Here is a 20,186-nt window from a genome sequence, read left to right on the forward strand (position 1 = left end):
TGAATCTGCGAGAAAACCTTGAGGATCTGACTGTGTAATTTCTTCAAAACCAAAGAGCCCTGAATTGTAGAGAGTGCAGAAAGAAACACATGCCAATATAAAAATCACACTGTCAATCTTTAATATTTCACTAAATGTTCCACAAAATACAGCGTCCGCCAAATTTGTATTTCTAATCTCCAAGATTCATGGGTGCAACTTTCATTGCTATAATTTGATTCTTAGGAAACTATATAACCACAAAAATAAAAACTGCATATCTCCAAATTTTAATTTCACATATTTTTAAAAAGATTTATTTTTACTGGAAAGTCAGATGTACAGAGAGGAGGAGAGACAGGAAGACTTTTCATCTGATGATTCACTCCGCAAGTGGCCACAATGGCTGCAGCTGAGCCCATCCAAAGCCAGAAGCCAGGAGCTTCTTCTGGGTCTCCCACAAGGGTGCAGGATCCCAAAGCTTTGGGCCATCGTCGACTGCTTTCCCAGGCCACAAGCAGGTAGCTGGATGGGAAGTGGAGCAGCCAGGAATAGAACCGGCACCAATATTGGATCCCTGTACTTGCGAAGTGAGGGATTTAGCTGCTAGGTTACTGTGCCAGGTCCTAATTTGACATATTTAAAGAAGCAGAAAACCATACTATAATTATTTTCTCATTGTGGAATTAGCATTTATTGCTCAAAGGATGTAAAACAAGAGTCAAAGCAGTCTCCACTTGCTTCAGTATCAGCATGTGGGTAGATAGCAGATAGAAAGAAGACAATATTTGTTTCAGAAGCCCAGAAAACTCTTGCATTTAGTGAGTCCCAAATCCCTTTTCAATATTGTTGGATAAGCAACATGTGTAGTCTTAAATATCACTGTAAAGACACATGATGAAACAGCAGTTCCAGCCACTTGAGAACTGCTGCTGTGCGTCAGTGCTGGCTGCCTGGTTGCTTGTTAAGCTATACCTGCAGGGTCATAGAATCCCTCTCAGCTGGAATTTGGTGTAACAAATAATGAGTGCAATGTCTGGATGCTCAGATAAAGCAGGATTTTGAGAAACCTTTGAGAAAAATCAGTCTGATCCAGAATTTTTGTTTCGGCTTTCTGAGAGGAAAGTGAGACGATCAGGTCATAGCATTTGCCGGGTCGTGTCTTCTATTTCTCTAAGAAGGCTTCACAATATGTAAAGGAAAGATCCCAATGCTCACGATTTTTTATCTCAGTTTCCATTATATATTTACATAGTGCATGAAAGTGGGAAAATGTATTTCCTTTTTAAAAAAATATAGTTAGCTGTTCAAATAAAAGTCTCTGCATCTCTCCTTTTTCTCTCCCTTCTTCCTATTCCTGACACCTTCTGCCCCTGCTTGCCCTTCTCTCTTCCTATCCTCCACCTTCCCACCTACTCACCTATTTTCTGCTTTTCTATCTTATTTTTTCTCATTCCTCTCTCTATAACAAATCTTTGCTGTTGTCAGAACTTTCAAAAGTAGAGACTGCTTTGGGTTTTAAAAACTCTATTCGGATGTAAACAGTGCTCTTTTATTCCTAGTGAGAACATGAGATGATTTTTTTCACTTTCCTGTCAAAGTTGAACCTCCTTAATTAAAAAAAATTATTTCTCAGGATGTGTCATTTATCATAGTCTTTTGCACACAAAACGGAGTCACTGGGTGATGAAGAGTGCGGCAGAGTTGCCCTAAATTATTTTCAACGTAAAGTGCTTTGGATTGGAGAGAGATAATAATTTTGTTTTATTTTTCATTCTTGATAAGTAGCAGACTTCATTATTGACAGTGGACCTATGTGCTTTTCATACTGTTTTCGCCTCTCCGGTGGCTCATCAAGCTTTTTGACTGTCTAATAGTTTCCACCATGATCTGTTCAAAATATTTCTAATTAGTAACCCTTTATTTGCCTTCACATGGGATCTTCTGACCCTTTAGTTTTGCATCTTTGGCCTTTGTAAAAGTGAAATTTTCTATATTGCTTTGTTTGTTTTTAAAACCATCAGCATATGGAGGCATATTTGACAAATAAAATCATGTTACTTTAAAGTGTATTATGTGATGATATGCATATATTTTGTGAAATGATGAACACAATCAATTTAGTTAACATATTCACTGCTTCATTTAATTAGCTTACCTAATTTTTGTTTATAACAAGCAAATTGCAAGTATGTGATTCACTTAACCTATTTTCTACAATTATGATGTCATATAGTCAATTCATTTGTGAAAGAATAAAATGAATGAAAGAGGAAAAGAATTCCATGTTGCCAACAATATCAGTAAAATACAATATATTCATTGTAAAATTTACCTAAATAGAACAGAAAAATAAATATAAAAAGTGGAAAGTTGGTATTCTGTCATCCATAGACATTTGATTTGATGGACTTTTATATCTTTACTCTTTCTCTCTTTGTGTCTGTCTGTCTATGGAACCATCCATCCATCCATTCACCCATCCATCTCTGTAATCTGTTATATTGATCAGTAATATCTTGTGAACATCCTTTCATGTAATAATTATTTTACTGCATTTTCATTTTAAATGTCTGTGATTTATTAAAAGGGTAGATCTTAATCAAGTTTCCTTTAGGGGTATGGGTTCATTTAAAATTTTTTCTGTTTTGTTTTATGAGTTCATAACATTTATTTACTGGAGAGAGAAGTTTTCCATCTGCTGGTTCACCCTCTACAACGCCCTTACCAGTTGGATCTGGATCAGTGTGAGGGATCTAGCACAGTCTGGGTCTCTCCCACGGATGGCAGGAAAGCAGCCATCTGAGTCATCGCCAGTTGCTCCAGAGTTTGTGCCTCCACAGGAAGTTGAAATAAGGGGTGAGGCTGAGACTGGAATCCAGGCATTCCAAGCAATGGAAATGCCCACCTCTGTGCTGGTTTTTAAATGGCAAAATGAACTATTGATTTTATCAGGCAATGGAAATAATACTGACAGCTGTTACTACAGCATGCAGGGAAAACCTAAGATTGCAATTTGAATTATAAAAATTCTGTGTTTAGTTTCATATCCTGAGAAATTATTTTACATAATTTTAATATTTGGAGAAAATAACTCTTTAATAAAAATAAATATTATGGATAATATCTACATTGTCAGGAATGTGATAGAATGTTTTTTGGTGTAGTCGGGTATTAGGGATATAGTTAAGCATAAGGTTTTGGGAAAAGCACAAGATTGTAATCTGCTATCTGGAATAGACTCAGTCATCCCAGGAGAAAGAAGAGGAAAATCTTACACTATACTCTTTCATGCCTTTTTTTTTTTTTTGAGAATACAGTGCATTCCATCATTCAACAAAATGTGTCAATTGCCTACTTAGTATGATTCAGATACTAGCAATATATAAATGAATAACCTTTGTTCTAGCCTCAAGGTTTTCATGGTGCACAAGACAGGGAGGGTGAGTAATAATTACTGCTTGGGAAACTGTAGACAGTCTAATTAACTGTACACTTGTAGGGTGGACTAAAAGTCACCCTTTGATGTACTCATTAGGAAGCAGGGAAGAAAACTAACAAGGAAAGTGCTGGGTAAGGTTAGATCTGAGGATGGAAAATAAAATCCTTGCCAACTCTCCTCTTTGTTTCATGTCTTGACAGTGGTTCATACAACGTGTCCTATTATTGAGGTGTCATATCAAGCTAATGTGTCAAACTCAGTCATCAACTTGCATGGTATCTTAGCTTCAGGATTTGTTGAAGATAGATTTGTGATTGTTAGAGTACTACAAAACACAATCATTCTACTGACATCTACAAGAAACACAAGAGAAATTCTCATTGCCTAGAAGCTTCATCCAAGCTTCTCAAACTGAATGAACATCACCAGGATGTTTTGTTGAAGTGAGATTTTCATTCATTAGGTCTGGGACAGGGCCTGTGATTCTGTGTTTCTAAACGGTAATAATGCTGGCTCGCAGGCTGTGCTTGTTTGACCAGGACACAAGATGTCCTCATGTCTATGAGAATTTGCCTTTGTAACTTCTTCTGTTTGTTTGCAGCTGCAGTGATGGTCCTAAATAGCGTGAGTGTCAGCTGGAGTGCCCGAATCCAGATTTTTCTAACCTTTTGCAAGCTCACAGCAATTCTGATAATTATAGTCCCTGGAGTTATGCAGTTAATTAAAGGTATGGACTGAAAAGTAAATGATTTTTAAAACACGTATCTGCTTTTGGTCTCTTATAACATTAACTTTTGCTTGTACTAGCAGAATCCTTAATTAGTCTCTGCTTGTAGAACTTAAACTCTACTGTCATCTAATTGATATGAAAGGCTGCTACATTAGGGATGATTTGGTATTTATAGTTGAATGGCAGCAAAATGTTTAAGACTGGGCCAAGCAACAAAATAAGGCATTAGTGAATTCTCTTGGTAGGAAGTCTTGGAGTGAAAATTCAAACTGAGAAAAAAAATCTCTCATTTGGTTTTAGCTAAAAAATTTGTCCTTTTATTTCTACTTTAACGTATTTTAAGTACTATGTCTTAAAACTATTGCTAAAAGATGACCATTTCTATATTATATGGTTTTTAGTTCTTTTATCTAGAGGGTAGTATTCCTCTTCTTAAGGTTTATTATGTATTTTTTGCAAAGGCATATTTATGGAGAGAAGGAGAGACAGAGAAAGATTGTCAATGCACTAGTTCACTTTCCACTTGGCCACAACAGGGCCGGAGCTGAGCCCATACAAAGCCAGGAGCCAGGAGCCAGGAGCCAAAAGCCAGGCGCTTCTTCCAGTTCTTCCACATGGGTGGAGCGTTCCAAGAATTTGGACTAGCCTCCACTGCTTTCCCAGGCCACTAGCAGGGAGTTGGTTGGGAATTCGAGCAGCCAGGACACAAACAGGTGGCCATATGGGATCACAGTGCTTGCAGCTAGCATTATTAGAACTGAAGTGAGTAAGAGGATAGTGTTCTTAAGTACTGCATAATATAATACAAGAGTTGTAAAGTGAAGTAGTTGCAATAAATAAAAATAATTGTAAAAAATGGGAGTCCTAGTATATTATTATTTTTTAATTTTTTTTTTAGGATTTATTTATTTTTTTACAAAGTCAGATATACAGAGAGGAGGAGAGACAGAGAGGAAGATCTTCCGTCCGATGATTCGCTCCCCAAGTGAGCCGTAATGGCCGGTGCTGCGCTGATCCGAAGCCGGGAACCAGGAACTTCTTTCCGGGTCTCCCACGCGGGTGCAGGGTCCCAATGCATTGGGCCGTCCTGGACTGCTTTCCCAGACCACAAGCAGGGAGCTGGATGGGAAGTGGAGCAGCCGGGATTAGAACCGGCGCCCATGTGGGATTCTGGGTGCGTTCAAGGCGAGGACTTTAGCCGCTAGGCTACGCCACCGGGCCCGATATTATATTATTTTTAAGGTAGCATTTATTTTCCTATAGGAATATAGCATTAGCTGGAATTACTGAACTTAGAGTATACTATTTAATAAAAAGAAATTGTTGGGTGATTTTTTTAAAGGATTTTAATTGTTTTAGGGAAGAAGACACATGTAACTGTTTGGATTCAATAAAAACTGTTGGCATAGAAAGAGGTCCACATGAGTTGCTCAATTGGTAGTAGGTGCTACAGTAGGATATGGGAAAGTGTGAAGCAATTCTAAAGGCATGATGTATAGCTCATGTTAAGTATCAGTGTTTCATTGACAGTGTCTGTTCCAACTAAAGGAATTTATAGGGAAATTTAATGATGTTGCGTGAGAAGAATTACACATGGCAAAAGGAAATGCCAAAGATCAGCATAGTAATCACCATTGGTAGAGACAGTAAGCAGTAACAAACACTGAAAGATCATTCTCGCTGTAGCTGGGGAAAGGGAGCAGCTGTGGTCCATTTAATAAACCTTGGGGGAGATGTTAGGGGCTTTCATCCAACCCAGCAACCTCAACCAGCTCAGAGTAAGCACAATGGTTCGAAACACTAGAGCTTTGAAGGAGAGACCTGAGTTTGCTGTTTTAATTCGTCTTGGCTTCCATTGAACTGGCTGGCTTGCATTCTATCTTATTCACTAGGAATGCTGGCAAAATAATCAGTCTTAATAGTGCTTTCTTTTCTGGACTCACTATTTTGTCTTCTATAAAGAATTTCTAAGAATTTGAAAGTGCAGAAACTTCTGACTCACTGGCTGTCCTTAATCCCAGTTTAGATTTCGAAAGTTTTGATATCCTATTTCTTGGAAACAGAAAATGTTTTCTACTTTTCTTCTTTCCTTGCTTCTACCTTGCTCTCTCCCTCTTTTTCTTTTTTTTTTTCTTTTTCTCTTCTTTAGTGTAATATAACTCATAAGTGTCATCACAGACTAGAGTCAATTTTTACCACTTATTTATTATGTGTGGGAGTCAGGGTTTGGCTGCCCAACTGCTACTGTCATAAAAATTCCTTCAGAAGAGAGGTCATGATACATCTCCAGGATTTTTTGGCATTATAAGAACATGATAATTAGCATTCATAATATCAGTGCTTAATGTGACCAGGATTCTCCACAGATCTCAATCAAGAGAAAAATTCCCTGAGAATGTTAGTATATTTAGAATGAATTCTAATATTCTCAAGAGCTTTTTCATGGGTGTGTTTACTGTATTACTGCAAGAATCATGATTTCCCTGGAGTATTTGGAATGACGTTTTAGATGCCTGCATCGGAATACCTGTACCTGAGTCCCAACTCCAGTTTCAGTTCCAGCTTCCTGCTGAGGCGGGCTGGAGGCAGCAGGCATTTGGATTCTTGCCACCCACATGGGCAGCCTGAACTTAGTTCTGAGCTTCTGGCTTTGGTCCCAGTGAGCTGCTGTGGGCATTTGGGTAATAAATCAACACATGGAAGGTCTCTCTCTCTCTCTCTCCTTTCTCTCTCTCTTTCTCTCCTTTCTCTCTCTCTCTGCCTTTCAAAGAAATACAAATATTAAAAAAATTTCCTTAGATTCTATTGAAATAACAGATATCTCACATTAATCTAAAACGCTGGAAAGAGATGTTGCAGATACAAATTGTGTGTTTATTCCACTCTAATCAGATAGTGAAAATAGTTAGGTGCTATGTATTTACTTAGAGAATGTGTTGAACTTTCTTTGAGCATTAAGACTTTAATTTGCATGAGACCTCTGTTATACAGCCAAAATACTCAGTTTTGAAATGAAAACCTTTTTTTTTTTTGCCATGTTATCTAAATGTCACTTTTGAAGATCTGTTGTTGCGGCCACTTTTTTTTAAAGATTTATATATTTTTATTGGAAAGGCAGATATGCAGAGAGGAGGAGAGACAGAAAGGAAGATCTTCCATCAGCTGATTCACTCCCCACGCAGCTGCAATGGCTGGAAATGAGCCAATCTGAAGCCAGGAGCCAGGAGCTTCTTCCCGGTCTCCCACGCAGGTGCAAGGTCCCAAAGCTTTGGACCATCCTCCACTACTTTCCCAGGCCACAAGCAGGGAGCTGGATGGGAAGTGGAGCTGCTGGGATTAGAACTGGTATCCATATGGGATCCTGGTGCATGCAAGATGAGGATTTCAGCCACTGTTGAACAAGTTTCACTTCTTGATTATTTGTGTTTGGACTCTGATCCTTTTAGGCCAAGGAGATCACAGGTCATGATGAAAGATTCTTAAAAAATATATATCTCAATTTCAGCATTTATATTTTCTTTCTGTAAGGATACAGAGTGTTTTTAGCAAATACAACATTTCTAACTTTATCACATCTTTTTAAGTAAAATTGTGATAATGTGTTTGTCAGAGTTATAGAGTGAGAGAGTTTTTCTGTCGTCCATGTAATTCCCTAGACGGCGTCAATGGCTAGGACTGGGCCAGGCTGAGGTCAGAAGTCAAGAATTTCATTAGGTCTTCCACATGGGGAGCAGGGGCCTGAACACCTGAGTCCTAGTCCTCTGCTTTTCCCAGCACTAGAAGGAAACTGCATCAAGGTGAAGCTTCTAAGATATGAATCAGTGACAACATGGATGCCAGTGCTGCTATAACACAATGTTGCCCCATAGCTTCACATTTAAGGATTCTGTCACGCTCCCCAAATTTACAGTTTATAGAAAACCTTTTAGTTTTAAAGATTTATTTATGTTTTCATGGCGGCAATAGGAAAAAAAACTTACTTATGTATTCAAAAGCCAATCTTAAACACAGATGGAGAGGGAGAGGGTGAAGAGGAGCAGAGAGGGAGAAAGGGAGACATGGAGAGAGCGAGAGAGAGAGAAAGAGAGAGAAAAGCATTCTTCCATTTGCTGGCTTAACCCCTGTGGTGACAAAGACTGGGCTGGGACAGGCTGAAGCCAGGAGTTAGGAGTTTCTTCCAGGTCTCCCATACGCGTGGTAGAAGTCTAAATACTTGCGATGCTTGCTGCGGTTTCCCCATGCTCATTGGCAGGGAGCTGGACTGGGAGTAGAGCAGCTACCATATGGGATAGAGCTATTGCAGGCAACAGCTGTACCCCTTGAAAGAGAGATGTGAAATAACATTTGTGGTGGCTAACACAGTTTTGAGACTCCTTCTATAGAGTGGATATAGTATTAACAGATAATGTTGACAATGGATAAAGCAATAAATCAAAATTAAAATGTTCATTTCCTGTCACTCCCTATCACCCCTGCTTATGATTAAAGCATAAAAACAATAGTTATTTCTTTGGGTATCTCTAAAATGTTTCAATTGTAACTGCAGGTCAAACACAGCACTTTAAAGATGCCTTTTCAGGGAGAGATGCGAGTCTGATGGGGCTGCCCCTGGCTTTTTATTACGGAATGTATGCATATGCTGGCTGGTAAGTTATTATATGAAATTGGGCTCATTGGTATGCTTCAGGAATTTCTTCCGGTTCTTTAAGTGTAAAGCATGTACAAATGTAGAGCTACCATCCATTTTCAGATACTAGACTCGAAAAGGAGAAATATGGTTTAAATTATTCCACGAGGCTAATTATGTGCACATGACTTAGGACCAGCAACCCAGGTTTCCAGTCTTAGGTATGGAAACATTTTGCATTTTAAAAGGACTTGATAAGGTCTTAGAAATATTGACCACATCTAAAACCCAGATAAGCATCAGAGATGATTAAAAATTAAAGGCTTTGGATGTATTTCTTTCATGACACATCTATTGAAGGTGTTCGTTCACTCTGTAGATTGAGGCATTAGAACTCTGTTTATACTTTACCATATTCAGATACTTGAATGGAAATGATCAATTTCTGACTAAATTTTATAGACCTAATAAGATTTAATTGAAGTGACTGTGGCAAGAAAGCCTACCAGATTCAGAAGTTTGATTCAAGCATCAAAATCATTGAAGTAAGATTAACATGAGTTTAAAAAAAGATTAACATGAATTGTTTTGGAAAAAATAAAAACAACATTTCTTTTAATTACTTATGCAGCTTCAGCTGGAAGAATGTTCTATGAGTTTCAGCGTTATATCAGTAAACTGTACTAGCTCAAGAATTATGTAAATATACTTTCAATATGGGCATATAATTTCATGTTTTTCTTTGTAAAGTTTTTAGGCACTCCCAATCACTGTATGGAACATAAAGATGTACTTCATAATAAATGGAATGTGCACCTATTAATCTCATTGAATTGTGAAAATATAGCATCAGAATAAACCCAGGAGGTTATGGGAACTTAACATTTTAACATGGCTTTGAAATGAAATATGTTTGAAAGCTGTTAGAAATGTGTGGCTCAAAGGAGACAATTGAAACATGTTTATATATTCCCAGAATATTTTGTTAGCCATTGTGTGTAAGCATTAGTTTTGAACCACTTAGTACTTTGAAGTCTTTTTACTTTTCTCCAAAGCACAATGTGGTGCTGGACAGAGAAAAGAACCAAGTGCGATTACAGGGTGAGATGCACAATCAACTTCTCTGCGGCTGTTCAGTGGGGATCAGAGCTGCAGGCCCTGGGACAGCAGCCAAGCTGCAGGAGGGTCACTGGGAAACGCAGAGGAAAGTGGGAGGCAGCAAAAGCTTTAAGTGACAGCCAAACCTGGGGAGCCCAGTAATATTCAACTCAGGAATGTGGAATGTGGAGATAGTCACAAGGGAGATTTGATTAATTCTGTTGAATGAAGTCTCGTTTGCCTGCAAGTACCATACATCTGTTCCCACGGAATCTTAAAATATTTTTAACCTCCTCACTCCTCTGCTGCTTAGCACTGAATATTCAGGTCACTTGTTTTATTAAAGTAGAACAAGCTGGCTCCACTTCCGTAGGCTTTTGAGGACTGATAGATTTCTTGGAGCATGAAGAATACTCATTTTGAATTCTCTTACCAAATTTTATTGATGCTGAACTCCAAATGTTATTCTGCATACAAGTTAAAAGGAGTTTTTATGAACCTTTATTTATACATTTATCCTTATAATCCTCTAGTGTACTCCCTACTTTAAGAATCAGGAAACCATTGATTTTCTTACATTCTTGAAAGTTCAATCACAGTATTGGAGCATACATACGATTTTAATGGATATTTTAATGGAAGGTTATTGGATACAACTGACATTTGAGGAAGACAGAAAAGTAGGTGTGATTTCAGAACAGGTTGTTGTGCTACCTGAATGCAGCTTTGTGAGGAAGAGAAAATAATCTGGTTGTTAATCTATGGTCATTGGTTTTAGAAAAAGAAAACTGTGTTTAGAAAAGGTAGTCAGTTGCTTTGGAGTTCCAGAAAAGATATTATCTGGCTGTAAATTAAACAAGAGGAACGATAACAGAATTCCCAAGGAAAGGAGCATTTATTCACTTTCTTAATGTTATCTTTGTTTTTCTGACTTCGCTGTCTTTCACCATTTAACTGAAAGATCGGATTTTAGAATTCTAAATGGAGACTTGCAAAAGAGCCTATATTCCCAGAGCTGCTGGGGACAATATTCAACAAAATGGTAATAATAATAATAATAATAATAATAATAATAATAATAATAAATGCAGAGTCTTTGCAAATATTATAGCTGTGAGGCAGAGCCTCTCATCAGAACTTGCTGCCTTGCCAGTTTGCCTGTAAGTGAAAGTGGCAAGACCACTGTTGTCCTGGAGACCATGCCCAAGAGCCATTCAACTCCTCAGAAAAAGACACCAGCAAGCCTTGGGAACAGAGAAAGTTTTTGGCTCTGAGGAGCACAAAACCCTTCTAGAATGATGAAAACTCTTTCACTGAAACATGATTAAGGGGAAAGAAATCATTAATAAAGCCAGGTCACAGAGTGTGTCAGGACAACTTTAACATTATCTATCACCAATGTCTGCATTAAGAGAAATCCATACACCATTCCCCCACTGGCCCTAGGGAGCACAACCAATTTCAGCCCCTTATACTGATCCAAAGCTAAATATTGCTTGGAGAGATTTTTGTTTGTTTGTTTATTTATTTGAACTGTGTGATAGAAAATAGTTCTTTAGTGTTTTTTTTTCCCTCCTTTTTTAAATCATATCCTCAATGGATTTTGTCTTTCTAAAGCACCTGCTGGGATTATTTTGCACCATTGTGTCAAATCTAATATAAAGAATAAACTTCTTTTAAAAATAAGTCACATAGTCTGGTATTGGGATGTATTGCCAGCATCCCGGTGCCTTTTATGTACAATCATGGAAAAGCTGGAACAATAGAGCCTGTGGCCGTTCTCCAGAGGCCTTACGGAGATGTACACCAAAGACAGTGCTACGGACTCATTGCTAGAGACTAGAAGATCGTAAAGGTGTATTTCCCACAGGATCTTAATGTTTGGACTAAAATAAGAAGCTTTCTCCTTCCTTTCCCCAGCCAGCCCCAAACCCTTTCCTTTGCTCTGTTCTCTGGAGCAAAGGGAAATATTTGAAATTGTGTCCTTTCTTCATGCACATATTTCCTTTCTTGCTTTAACATTGTTGGAAGACAACAGTTTCTAAATGAACTCTTATGAAAGAACTGGCTATTTTGGAAAAGAGAAGCATAGAAATACAAGGAGTCTTCAATCAGTTCACACACACACATACACACACACACAAATACATGATAAAATGTGCCTGGATTATATTTATTTATTTTTTGCTCCAAAATGCATATTTTTTAATTTGACTTATTATGCAAACTTACTGAAGCACCCTTATATTTCTTAGTGCATGTGATTTTTTTATCCTTTTCTTCTAGTACTTCCCTTTGTCTCAGGGTTATAACACATTTCTCTCACAGTGCATATTCCAGATAAAAATAATGATGGTTGTTTGCTCTCCTTGTACAACTACAATCTCTGTTTTTAGAAACTTTAGTTTCTAGTCATTAAAAAAAATTCTTGTCTGCTAACATTTTAGATATCTTTATTGGTATTGTTTTCCAATTTTATTGAAATGTTTTGCCTAAATCACAGTCCTTAAAATTATGGCCACCTTCACCTTCAGCATCAATTGCATATTTGTGAATTGAGATAAAGCTTTTATGAAGACAGAAAAAGACAGGTTTTCTTATCTGAATCTGAGGATGTGACATGCTTTAATGTCTTACAATTGTGTGGATTAACATTCCACCCATTTCGTTAAACTGTAGAGAAGTTATTTCCATACAACTACTCCCCTGTGAATCTATATAAAAGGTTATGCTACCTTCTAGAAAATAGTTACACAAATACATATATTGAAATTTACTTTGTTAGAATTCCCAAAATATGTGAAATGAGGAGGTTGTAAGGTCTTTGTTTTTATGTGTTTAGCTCTTGTTCATGATGTTAGTTTTCTCATTTTCATGAGCTGAGTATCCGCAAATGTATTTTGAAGATGAAGTCGCCCTCAATGTTTCACATCATGGAAACTTAAGAGAAAATTACAGGGATCTTAAAAGAGGCTTCAGTGGGTCCTTAAAGTTGAACAAAGTTGAGGCTGCCAGACGGGACTAGTATAGCAACAAAATGAAAGATAGGCTTGTGAATTTTTGTATTATTTTGATTTTAGGACAACGTTTGCTATCCCATGGAATTTGAGGCCTAGAATGCTTCTTGTCACATAAAATTCCCAGAAGTGTTCCATATAAAGGACATGTTGAAAATTTCTGGAGCTTTTATTGCCTAATTGTGATTTAATGAATAACAAAGTACCTGCATATACAAGAAAAAAATACAGAAATGATCACATTTTCATTTATGACATGAAGTTACTTGGGATACACTCTAGAAAAAAAATTCTTTCAAAGAATGAGGTGCAAAGCCAAAACTCATTACATTTTAAAAATGTTATACTGTTTAAGTTGTCAAATCACAGTGTATTTTGTGACCCATGATGACTCATAAATAAAATATGAAATAATTAAGTCAAACTAACTGATACACACACATATGTGTCATCTCAAATATTTCTTGCTCTTCGTGGCAAGAACATTGAAAATGTATCTTTTTAGCAATTTTGAAAAGTACAATGCAGTATTTTTATGCTGTTTTGCTTGCTGTTTGTATTCTGTGTTTATAACTAGGAAGCCATTAACAGTTTCCTGAAGCTGAGAAATGCTGCTGCCATACTGCACTGTAGGCTTTGATTGAGTTGGTTCTGCCACTAAAATCTGAATGCTCAAGAATCATGGATCATGGATCATCCTGCATTTACATTTTGTTCCCACTCCCTTGGCCATTTTTGTCCCAGAGAATTCCAACTTGCTGCTTGTATTCCTGGCACGACCCCTCTGAGACAGTTCTGTGCTCACACTTTTATGTGGGCAAGTGTGTGGACTTTTAGCTCCTTGAGGAGAGTCTATGGACTTGTTATTCTCATAGTCCTAGTGTCTGACACACAGTAAGCATCTGACAACTGTGGTTTAATATCACAATGATTGATGGGGGTTTGGATTGTTGAAGACTTTCTTCACACCGAAAATTTTAAATGAAATTTTCATGATTCTGCATTGAATTTTAACTACTTAAAATTTGTAACTTTGTACTTCCATAATAAAATATACTAATAGTTTGCGATTCATTTTATATTTTTAGGTTTTATCTAAATTTTGTCACTGAAGAAGTAGAAAACCCAGAGAAGTAAGTAGCCACACTTACTCGGTAATTTTTGCAAAAAATACTTAACATACACAGTTGAAAAAGTAGATCTAAAGAAGGAATTCAGTGTGGGGTATTCAAATGTAATATCATTATAGTTATTCACTACTGCAGTGAAAACTGTCCGGTATGGTGTAAAACATATGGACATGTTGCTTATATAGTCCATGTTTATTACCAAAGTGCTGATAACCAGAAAGCATAAAAAGAATACTCATGTTTTAGTCCAACTTTCATGTATACACATATATGTAAAGCTTAGCCTGGGATCCTATAAATGTAGATGAAACTCAATTAGTTTAATGTTTCTTATAAATTATTTTTTCATAATTAATTCAAGTATTGACATAATCTATAAGTAGTTAATCCTAAGAACCTAAAAATACTTACAGAATATTCTGGAACTTGTATGTTTTTGAAGCTAAATCATTTTTCTTTTTTTTCCCTTAAAGAATAACTTGCTAATTGGATTATTTGATTGTATTTTCATAATGATTCTGAAATATATTAACTTAGAAAATTAAATTAATTTATGCCTAAACAAAATGCTTGATTTTGTAAAGAAGAGTAATGTGATAGGACAGAATATAAAGAAGTATAGATTAAAACAGATTATAAAGCTATTTAATTCAATTCACTTCTGTATTCTAACAATTGTGCCAGAAGCATCTTACATGATAAACAAAGTTTGTCTTCAATTATTTTGGTGTCTAGTCGATGAGTTCAATGTATAAACAAATAAATATAACATTGTGATTACATTATTGTTGGTTATACACTTTAGCAAAAAAAGAAAGGAGAAGATGTTTTAAGCCTATTTAAGGACATAGTGCTATAATAGTGTTTCAAATGAAATGTTTTGGGGGACAGTGAGAAGGAAGGACAGAAAAAGGGAGAAAAGGAAAGAGAAAAGAAACAGTCCAAAAGAACATGAATCAATGTGAACTACCTGAACATCAGAGATTATGCCTAACTCTTGACACTTCAAAGTAAAATAGACTAAGACATTCTGGCACCAGGTGTATTGGAAAATAGTCAGCTGATTAGATCTGGCTGAATACCAGCTTGTTGGGGTTTAGAATATACAAGCCAGCAACTGTTTAAAATGATGTCTTAGTGTCTGATGTAATAGTTATTCAAATTGACATGCAATATAATATGTGAAAATATGTTTGTAATTGGAATTATAGGTAGAGAACAAATATTTGTTAGGAACTAGTGCTGTTAGAAATTTTTTAAATCATTGTTATTACTTGGAAATGATCTCGACCCATAACATTTATTTTCATTTATTACATTTATTACATGTTACACCAGTAATGTAGATATATAGACATTTCTGTGTTAGTACTGTTGAACAATTCAAGTGTAGTTACTGTGTTATATCATTATAGCCCAACCTGAATTTCTGGTTAATGCTAGCAGAGTGACATGTGAATCACAGATTATTTTCCATGCCGGTCTCCCTTTCCTAAATTGAAGGCCATAGTTTTGCACATTAATATAGTCACAATGATTCAGGGTTTAAAAATGTTGAGAATTTAAAAATGTGATGGTGATGGATTGATTCAGTGATTTTTATCTGTAGTTAACAAATTTCCTTATCTCAAAAAGGAAAAATAATAATAGCAGCACATAGCTGAAATGGATTGCATTAAACCAATAAGTATAAAACACTTAGAGCCGTTATTGTCACTTTCTATTTGATCACTGTTATCTCTATTGTATCCAAGGTAAAACGTTATTTACAAATGGTGTTTTCTAGGTTTCAGTGTCCTAGGCAATTATCTTTTCAGTGCTATAGAAAGAAATCTGAGTATTTATTAGAGATATTGAAGCCTATATTCTTAAGCCTCCAGTGCTGAAGTTAATGTGTACTTTATGATCTCTTTTATTCTTGTATACAGACTTCATTGAAGTTTTATATCTGGAGAAAATAATGCTTCACTTTAAATATAAGAAGCATTACATGTAAGCACTTTATAATAATAAAAATGTAATTATTGATAGTAACATCATCACTTGTGATATTGGATGAAAAATGTTTAATTTTTAGAAATATTGATTCTGCACACTTCATTAAATATATCTGTGGTATATGAGTACAGCATATCATTTAAAATCCTAAAGTAAGGAACTTCTCAGGAAAGCTTACGACTCTCTAGACTTTTGAGATCAATGTCATGAGTGACTGCTAATACATTGGGTGAAGAAAGAAATCTCTGATGTATTTTTGTTCTTTCACTGTAGATATTCAAATATTTAGTTGTCCATGGGGGATACTGTGTAAAACTTACCAACACATTTATCTCTTCAAAATTAAAATATGGAAAAGCCACAAAAACTCCTCCATGTAAAAGTTAATATTATTATGCATATTTAAATCAAACAAAAGTTAGGGCTTTGAGCAGTTTTATCAATGTCTTAAGTTTTTCAATGCCAATTTATTTAATGTTGATCATCACCCAGGCTAATTCCAAGCTGATTTTTATTTGCTAAATACAAAAAATGCCTTAGGAAATTTGAATCACTGAATATCAAGAACAAATGGCAAAATTATGTGCCTTTATTTTAGATGTACGGTGTGTATTATTCTGTAGGTAGACATGCCTCCAAAATACACAGTTCCAAAATACCTCCAATATATGGGAGAGTAATTATGATTGCATCTCCTTTGTGATGTGCCAAGAAAAATGTATTTTCCAATTAGTCACAGGTGTATGTGTCTAGGTGTGCTGTGACATGCAACTTGCTGGCAGCTGGTGAAATGATTGTTAGACAAACATACAATATCTTTTACTCTCCTCCTCCACTTAAGTAATACAACTTTTCTAAAATTGTGACCTAATCGGAAAGGTGGATGTTAATTTGGATAGTAGAAAATAACAATGTGACCTACAATATGTAAAATGCAAACAGTAAAAAGTTTTCATCATCTGTATTGACTACCACTCACATGTAATTTCAGGTTTATAAATGTCTATTTACTTATTTGAAAGTCAGAATTCCAGAGAGGGAGAGACAGAGTTATCTTCCATCTACTGGCTAACTCTTAGAAGGCTGTAGTGGCCAGGACTGGGCCAGCTGAAGTCAGGAGCCAGGAGCCAGGAGCATCCTCCAGAACTCTCATGTGGGTTGAAGTGGCACTTTCCCTTGCTTTTCCCTGGCCATCACAGACACCTGGAGCAGAAGCAGAGCAAGAGGGACACAAAATAGTGCCCAGATGGGATCCTGGCATCAGAGGCAGGAACTTTGCCCACTATGCCATAACATTAGCCTCCATATACTTTCATTGAAAAAAAAATCTTTCATACTACCTAAAGCTACTCTGAAAAATAATTTGATCTGCTAACATAATCACAGGTTATAGAACAGATCCTTAAGTGTTGTAATAAATCAGAGACAAACGTACAAAATTTCTGCTGAAGTGGTTACATTTATAATGTTAAGAAATTTGAACATGATCTTTCTTATGTTTTCTTTTCCAAAAATCATTTTGGATATCTGGAAGAAGCAACTTTCCAATTCATTCATTTATATTGAACATTTATAGTAACATAAGAAGATTGTGTTTAATAAGCATTCATCATGTGATAGCTGACTCCATTTCTTAATATATTAAAGAAAGAATAGTATTGTTAGGGAAAAGTGTTTACATTTTTGGACCATGAAGGTGATAGACCCTCAAAGGCCTGAATTTAAAATGTTATTTTTTTGTGTGTAGTTATAATGGCTGATAACATACGCATTTGTTTTGAGAACTCAAAGGGTTTTTTTTTTTTTTGCAAATATAATGAGTTTTGCCTTGTGACATTACTTTTGTGGGAACTGTGCAATCTGTCATTGTTTAAAAAGTTCTACAGTGCAAAGAACCTATCATTGAGATGTATAATGTTTGTAATCCTGTGCTTAGATTGATAAATCATGTCTTGTGTTGATGAAAGCCAAGAAATGAATTGCTTTGCTTTGACCTTGAAGGTCCGAGATTAGTCAGTTTGTCTATTAGATTTGTTCCAGTGTTCTTCTCACTTCATTTATTCCTTCTGTTCAAAAGAGTTGGAAATAGTAGACTTACAGAAAGTCAGTAAGGCTTGATATCATCAGTCATTTTTGAAGAACAGGCTATCAACATGCTCTGAATCATCAACTTTAATAGAAGGTTTAAATAATCAGAGTGTCATCATTAATTAATACTCTTCCAGCCTCCAATTTATATTAATTGATGCCTCAAAGTCATGACACTGAGTATCAATGATAACTTAGAAGAGAAACTGGGTTTAGGAAAAATACTTAGAGATTTCCAAAGCAATGTGATTGATTGGACTGGTCCATATATGGCCCCAAATAATCAGGTGATTTGCATTCAGTTCAGATATTGTAGTCTTATATATTCTCTGTATATTTGTGTGTGTGTGTTTTAATTAGGTAAACTTATACTTATTCAAATTTTAAAATAACTGAATGAGTTAAGTGCATCATTTTTTAAAGGTTAATTTGTTTTTGCTTTTCAGTTGTTTTTTTTTTTTTTTTTTAATAATCTTACTTAGGTGATTAGGGTACAAAGGCACAAGGACTACAGGAAAGTAGGTAATACCATTGTTTCCACACTAATATCATCATTTTCCCCCTGTATCTGGGGTTAGGGGAGAAACAAAGGGAGAAGCAGCACCCAGCCTCCCACCATCCCAGGTCCCTGAGGAGAGGCATGCTCCGAGGGTCCTGCTCAAGCAATTTTAATGGAACGACAGTTTTGAATTGCTGCCAATGTTGCCACTCCAAGAACAATGAATCTCTTCAGAATCCACTGGCTGATAGTCTCTTCATGGTTGCAGTTATGAGATCAGCAGTTCAGTTGGAGGGATCTACACAGAAACTTTGAGGTGATCCCAGACCTGATCCTTGTGTGTGCTTGCCAGTACAGGGTCCGGAACCATCCTTCGTCACAATCAGCTTATGCACATGCTGGTTGTTGCAACTGCTGGGTCAGTTCTGTTTCCAGCCCTGTCTTCCATGCAAACACATGGGTGTTGCAGTCCAGCCTGATTCTGCCCACTTCATACGTGGTCCTCATGCAAACCAGTGGGAGCTTCTACCTAATCGGGGCAACTCCCCATAACTCCCACCAGGCTGCCCCCTACCCTGGTTTCTATGCTTGCCACAATGTACCACAGACTTGTTCAGTCTGTCCCACATCCCATTTAGCTCTCATACATGTCAATGGGCATTGAAGCCTAGTTCAACCAAATCAGCAAAACTATCCAGCCCCCACACATACTGGTGGATTACCTTCTGTCTAGCCACTCCTGCCCCTGTCCTGGTTTTTGTGCTCTCCAGTGGGAGTGGTAACCCCAGAGGGAGGTGCCCACTATTTCCCTACTAGGCCACTCCAACTCGTGGATCATGAACTATCCAGGTGGTTCTGCAGTTTGACAGATTTAGCCCCCAGTGCCAGCCTCTGCCAGCTGATGCTGTGACAAAGCCCAACCAACCTTCATTCACTCTCAATTTTGCTTGTACCAGTTGTAACAGTCAGCCCAACCTGGCTTTTCTCTTATCTAGCTCACATGAGGCCCAAAGGTGTTTTAGTCCTGTCTGGTCTGATCTGCCCCCATCTCAACTCATGCTCTCCACTGGGAATTGTTGTCCATCAGGGGAGCCCACATTTTCCCTGCCAGCATTGCCCCCTTCCTCCCTGGATTTTACATGTGCTATTTGGGTGCTGAGGCCACATCTGGTATGGCTCACCTCACCTTAGCATTCTGTAATGTGCACTGATTTGTGTCACGATCGAACCTGGCCTGACCCACACTCTATTCTGGTGCTCGAATTTGCCAGTGGGTGATGCGAAATGGTTCAGCCTGGTCTGCTCCTAACCTATGCCATATGTATGCTGGTGGGTATCTTCCTCTGGCCTGGTCTGAGTTGCTCCCTATCGTGGTTCTTGTGCTCACCTGCAGGGACTGTGTCCCAACAGCGGTGTTTCCCAAGCTCCTCCATCAGAACCTCTCCCTGTGCCAGATCTTGCACATACTAGTAGGTCCATGGGCCAGCCCTCCTTGCTGGCCTTCAATCCATTCTATTACTTACTGTTGCATGTTTCAGCCCAACCAAGGCTTGTTCATACCCAGACACTGCTCACACA

At 37.1% G+C, this 20,186-nt stretch overlaps 1 protein-coding gene across 1 annotated transcript in view; it reads left to right on the forward strand.

Annotated features, from left to right (window-relative positions):
- The window catches only part of SLC7A11 (solute carrier family 7 member 11), a 76,388-nt gene that overhangs the window by 14,220 nt on the left and 41,982 nt on the right, over nucleotides 1–20,186 (forward strand). Inside the window, exons 4-6 of the mRNA XM_058666679.1 lie at nucleotides 4,023–4,148; nucleotides 8,698–8,797; nucleotides 13,982–14,026. Coding sequence (XP_058522662.1) covers nucleotides 4,023–4,148; nucleotides 8,698–8,797; nucleotides 13,982–14,026 — 271 coding nt within the window. The remainder of the gene's footprint in view (nucleotides 1–4,022; nucleotides 4,149–8,697; nucleotides 8,798–13,981; nucleotides 14,027–20,186) is intronic.

Source organism: Ochotona princeps, chromosome 7 (assembly GCF_030435755.1).
Source record: "Ochotona princeps isolate mOchPri1 chromosome 7, mOchPri1.hap1, whole genome shotgun sequence".
Lineage (NCBI taxonomy): Eukaryota > Metazoa > Chordata > Mammalia > Lagomorpha > Ochotonidae > Ochotona > Ochotona princeps.